Consider the following 6,095-nt stretch of genomic DNA (forward strand, 5'->3'; position numbering starts at 1 on the left):
ATTTTCTGCCAGGGTTATTTCCTCGATTTTCTTAAATGTTACCATCAGAAGTTTAACCAGTGCCAGATTAATGTTAACTTTTTCACCTTCCAACAATATTCGCCACCATTAATATGCGTATCTCTCAAGATAGCTTCTCAGACTCTCTCCTAGAAATAGATCTTTCTCTTATCTGTTCTGGGCATTTTAAAATTGGGTGTTTTAAAATCAGGCTGTTGACACAATCTGTAAATTGGGGTTCCACTTAATTTTCTCCTTTTATGGGTCATTTCTCTTGTAGGTAAGATATGAAAAAGAAACCTCTATAATTGAAAGTACCAGTTCGGGAAGGGTCTCAAACAGCTTGGAAGCTGGTTTAGTTTTCGGGAACCTGACCAGAAGTCTTCGTAGTCTTTATACTTGCAGAATTTCTTCGTGTTTCAATCCAATCTCTTGTGTGTAGTTTTTTTGTTTGTTGTGGTGGGCTTAATTAATAGATCCTCGTTTGACTTGTTCAGATCTTCTAGAATAGCCTGGCAGATTTGTTGCCATTCAGTTAGTGCTTGCTCAGTCTGGTTACCATCGCCTTTTTTAGGACTCAGAAGCCTCCTGTAGATGTCTCCTGCCAGCATTTGTGGTAGAATGAGATTACTTTCCACTCCGCTATGGCTTTTAAGGAGGTTATGGCCGTTCTCTCCTTATCTGAACTGGTAGCAACTATAAGAGCTGAAGCACTGACTGCCAGTATATTCCCTCTAGGGTGGGCCATATTTTAGTTGGTAAAAAAAAATTCCACACCGTGGGACAAGATCGGGATTACTTTCCTCCTATAGGAGGTCACCAACGGGATGAGAGTAAATCTGCAGTATCTTTACAATCTTACCTTGGGCTGGCAGATTTTTTTAGCTTTACTCCTCATTAACTCGATTCTCGGAGCTTCGCATTTGCTGTTTATGAAGACTCCCAAATAGTTACATTTTTCCCTTTTAATGACCACCCAAACTTTTTGTTGTGTCTATTATTAAGATTCGCGATTTGTCTGGGTTGATTATTAGAATATTACTTTCTACATAATCCTGAAGGGCGTCAAGCTGGCGCTGTAGGCCTGTTGGGGTCTGGTCCATCAAAACTCTGCGTATAACAGCCTTGCGTATCACCGGCTCCCAATCGGTGTTCCTGCCACTATAGGAGGAAAATATCGAATTTTCAGAAATGCTTCCTCTATGTCCGAGATGAAAAGATTAAAAGGTTGTGCCAGAGGGCAGCCTTGTTTCAGGCCCATGTTGATGGGTATTGCGTCTGACAAACAATTTCATCCAGCCATACTCTGACGGTTTCTGTGTAAGTTTTTAATGTTTTCCAAGACCAATTGAGGGCAATTCCATCTTGCCAATTTACTCCACAATTTCGGTTTTCTAACGTGTCAAACGCCTTTGACAAATCAATAAAGGCGACAAATATTCTGTCCCTTTCCTCTTGCAGTTCTGGCTTTTAATAGATTAATTGGAAAAAAGTTTAGGGGAGTCCCTCTCCCCTTCACAAAGCCTGATTGTCACTGGTCTCTATAACCTGTTGATGTACTCCATGTCGTTAAAGATTTTAACTGAATTGCGGCAAAGACCTTGAATGCCACATCCAATAGGGCTATGGGGCGATAATTATCCGGGTTCGTCCTTGGCCCCTTTTTGAAAATTGGCACGACTACCTCTGCCTTCCATGAAGTAGGTATTTTTTTCAGATGTTAGAATATACTTGGAGGTAATGGAGAAATGTTGGGCATTCTGTTGGATTGCTCTTCATCATTTTGTCTGTCAGCCCACCTGGACCTGGGTTCTATAGTGTTTTTAACTTTATTACGTTCTTGATTGTATCTATTTCTATGCCCAGTTCATATATCATATCGTTAAGTTAATTGTCACTAGCCAGTGGTTGGAGCACATATTGAGCCCTGTCCAAATATTCCTAATGGGAAGTGGGACCTTGCAACCTTTGCTCTTCGAGAACCTGAACTTTATACTTTGTGGGACTAGACTGCCTTTACTTGCTGTGTAAGGGGCGAGAAGGGGGTAATAAATGAGATCTTATCAAGGAATGATTAAGAGCTTGTTAATCAGATTTTTGTCAGCGAGTGCTAGATTGCCGCACTAGAGGCTTTCGTACTAGGTGTTGCAATCAGTGGTAAATAGTGGGAGCAGAGATCACAGAACTAGAGGAAACGCTTTGGCAGGTTTTCTCCTCCACGGGATTTTCTCCTCAATATACAATTCTCTAAGCTTATGAACTCCTCGACCTGAAAGCCACAGAAGGGGTTGGGAAGTGCTGTCAAGACACCTTCTGGAAGCAGGTCTGGTGTAATGTCCGGAACATTAAAAAGCATTGGAGTTGTATATAAGTCTCCAGCTGGCACTAGCCCTCTGACCGCCATCCTTTCACTTTCGGCTGGATGCCATGCGGCATGGGTTGTTCTTTATTTGTCTGAGGTGGGGTGCAGGGCTCCACAACTACAAAGAATTTCTCTGGAGTATCTGACCTCCAATCAAAAGATTGGATATCCTGTAACTGGCAGACCTGTATTCCTATTGCTGCGTTTCTAGATATTGAGGCTGTGAGTTCTCGGACGGGTAGGTTTTATGTAAATGTGATTGTGCCGCTTAATGGTGTATTGTCGCTTAATGGTGTCTCTCTAGAGAAGGAAGTTTCACCTAAAATGTGGTTTTCTAGATCTGTCCTAACAATGAAAAGGATAGCTTGTGTATAGCTGGGTGGCGTCCATGCTTGTTTGCTTTCTTTTCTGCAGTTAACTGTAAAATACCTTATGTGCACTGTGTCTTTGAGCATTAAACTGATTTGATGGTTTAACTTCGCTTGGGCAATCCAATTCTGAAAAGGCTGTTTAACTTGTCTGTACAGCTGCTGGGATGTTGGGAGGGATGGATCAATTGTGTTGAGTTTATTCTCGAAATAAAAATCTATTCAAAATGGTACTCTACAAACCCTGTAGCCATCCCCGGGGTATATTCAGAATAAAATGTTGATCACGAAAACATGTAGCCGGGGATTGGACCGTCTGTTTTAAATACCTGAGCCCAGCTTACATAGAAGCATGTTGGTTTCCCTTGGACGTTGAAACTTTTCTCTCTGAATCACACCTTCCTCTTTTGCAGGGTGTTCTTTGAAATGGTGGGGGCTCTTTCTCGCCTTCATTACTGTATATAGCCTTCCTTGGTAGTAAAATGTGGTACCTGCCTTGCCAACCCCCCCGCCCTCCATATTTTGTTAGTTGTGACGCCTCCGATGAGCCATTGATGGAGCTTTTAGAACTTGTGCAGAAGGTTCTACGTTTGGGGGAGGGCAGGGGTTCTAGGTGCACCAACAATTACATTTGTGTGCTTATAGGTGTGAGGAGCCCAATGCCTTTTCAAGATTGATTAGTGCTGCATGCTGTTCTTTTGAGAATGCTAGTCTAGGCAATCGGGTATATCAAGCAGAGCGGTAAATCAAACGCGCAACTTGGAGACGACTGCAGTGCTAAATGCTGGTTTGCTCTTACTTGATCCATGGCGAGCTTGGATACTGTTCAGCTCTGCCTCTACTACAGCTAGGAATCGTGCAGTTGCTTCCTTTGTGAACCATGGCTGATTTGGTTTGCCATGACTAAGTTGCAGTGCATTTTATGCTTTTTTTCAGGAATTTGCAGGGAATGTTGTATTTCTGTGTATGTATTCACTTTCCTGCTGAAATCCAATTCTTTATTATAGGGCTTGTCCATGAGGCAGATCCGGTTCCGGTTTGATGGGCAGCCCATTAATGAGACAGACACGCCTGCACAGGTACGTGAACCATGTCGCCTAGAACTAGGAGCCACACCAAGTGTACCTCCTGTACAGTAGAGCATTTAGTTAAAAATAACTGAGCCTACGGGAGAGTCGGAGGTCCTGTGAGTGTGTAGGTATGCTCATCTCACCAAACATGTGGATGGTGTAGAGCAGGAAGCCGAAGGGTTAAACCTGCATAGATTGTTCTCGAAAGGTTTTTTTTATTTCCACAGAGGGGTTCTTGGTCATCGTCTGTAGCCATATAGGCCCATGTATGATTTATGCAAGCCACTCACATTACCCGCTTAACTGTGAAGGACATGGATTTCCATGAATCCGTACCACCTGTTAAGCGTGCCTACATTGCAGAAGGAATGCCTACCATGTAAATCGTTAAACTAACATACAGGTTATGCTCCCGATGAGTCAGTCCTGTCTGAACTTGCAGCATTTATTTGAGCTGTTAGTTTACTGATATGCGTGTTTGATGGTTAATGTGTTGCTCTCAAACCAACTCTTTTGTAGTTATGTACATATAGCTCCTAGTTAGGGTACAGTCCTTTCGTACGTTACTGCATTGGGTGTTAGCAGGTGGTGAGTGACAAAGGCCAAAACTGCTCATTGCGTGGTAACCTCGGTGGCATTCTGTGCACGAACGGTTGAGTGCACTGCTTGCCCAATCCTTATACTGGCTATAAATCCACCCGGCTGACAGATTTCACTTTGTTTTCTAATCTGATAGTCCCAGCTCCACAAAACACTATGAATATTGTGCTTTGTAGTCGAGAGGAGGATCTGTGCATTAACAATTTATTTGTTCAATTTTTCTCTAGTTGGAGATGGAGGATGAAGATACAATTGATGTATTCCAACAGCAGACGGGGGGTTTGGACTAAAGAAGCTCACCTTATTTTACACCCTGGAACTGTGCTGCTGCAACAACTTAAGCGGGGCCCACAGGCAGTTGCAATACAAGACCACCCGATGGCAGCAGAACAGTCCATCCCACTCATTACATTTCTCTGTTGTACATAAATTACCTGGCATCCATGCACAGATCTAATGCTTGTCGCTTTTTTAACTCAAAATTGTATAATTTTGACCAACACAATCCCATCTATAGAGGGGGGAAAGGGCCTGTAAATCTGGCCCTGGGAACAACTAATTTCCTCTGTGGCGTGCTCATTCCAGTAAGTTATTTTGTTTTCACTGTTTGAATAGTAAATCTCAATGAGTAAGCTCACCTACCCTGTTCAATTGAAAACTCGTTTAAGCTTTTTTTTTATCATTGTTAAAACCAAGGACGATTTTATAACCTTTTTGTACGTAGTTGTTACATGTAGACCAAATCTGTCTAGAGTCGGGTTGAATTGCTAGAAACAAATATTCTAGTTTGTTTTCCCCTTTCAATCTAGTGTCGTGTTTAAATAAACTGTTTAAAAGAAACGTGTTTTTGCATACTTTAACGTAATTATCTGGGAGTCTAGTTCTGACCAAACCACTGCTTTTGTGGCCTTTGCAGTTGTACCACATTGATTCTTACTAACCAGCGCTCACAGCTATTGTCATGCACTTTCCTATTAGTGGTCGTGTGCTCAGTTTCCTTGATTTCTTGTATATAAAGTAGTTTGCATGGTGGCATTCATCTCATATCAGCCGCATTCGGATGTTTTCCGTTCTTTTGTCACTTTTTAGCATGCACAGCCTTTACCAAAGGGATCTACGTTAAAACATAGAATGCTTTTACTGCATGGTCCAACCTCGAATTAAACTAATTTGGGCTATTTTTAATACCGCAACCCAATCAATTGTTTTTGGTCTAAATTCGTTGTTTTCAATTGGGGGGTTTTCTACCTTGCAGTAATGCTCTACGATATTTTGTAGTGGTGCCAATCATAGACCTTTAAGGAATGTATTTAAATGTCCCATGCAAAGCACTTTAGAGCGTTATACAAAAAAAACGATCACAGGGAACTTAAATGTGCTGCCCCACCTTCTGCTTGGTAGCCTTGAATGTGCCATTCCGAAGTAAACGCAGCATGCTAACGTTTCCCTCTTGTTTGACTCTAGAATCGTATTTGTTACTTCTGTCATATTCCTAGCATTCCATGCCTACTGGTTGTTATGGGGTGTGATTTAGTGTTGGCTATAAGGTGGCGCTAAAGCACCACCCCTTAGCCATACCATTTGCATTTGAGTACAGCTAGGGAGAACTGGCACGTGACACACAACTTGTTTGATTTACCCTCACACAGCCTGGCCAGGCTAATCCCTATAGCCACCCACTTCCTGTTCTTCCCC

At 42.3% G+C, this 6,095-nt stretch overlaps 1 protein-coding gene across 3 annotated transcripts in view; it reads left to right on the top strand.

Moving 5' to 3' along the window:
* SUMO2 (small ubiquitin like modifier 2) overlaps window positions 1-5,240 on the top strand; it is a 41,237-nt gene extending 35,997 nt beyond the window's left edge. For all 3 annotated transcript variants that reach the window (XM_069654823.1, XM_069654824.1, XM_069654822.1), the window contains exons 3-4: window positions 3,738-3,809; window positions 4,628-5,240. In XM_069654823.1, coding sequence (XP_069510924.1) covers window positions 3,738-3,809; window positions 4,628-4,690 — 135 coding nt within the window. In that variant the 3' untranslated portion in view covers window positions 4,691-5,240. The remainder of the gene's footprint in view (window positions 1-3,737; window positions 3,810-4,627) is intronic.
* The last annotated feature ends 855 nt before the right edge of the window (window positions 5,241-6,095 follow it).

This window comes from Ambystoma mexicanum, chromosome 3q (genome assembly GCF_040938575.1).
Source record: "Ambystoma mexicanum isolate Mex_15411 chromosome 3q, UKY_AmexF1_1, whole genome shotgun sequence".
Taxonomy (NCBI): Eukaryota; Metazoa; Chordata; class Amphibia; order Caudata; family Ambystomatidae; genus Ambystoma; species Ambystoma mexicanum.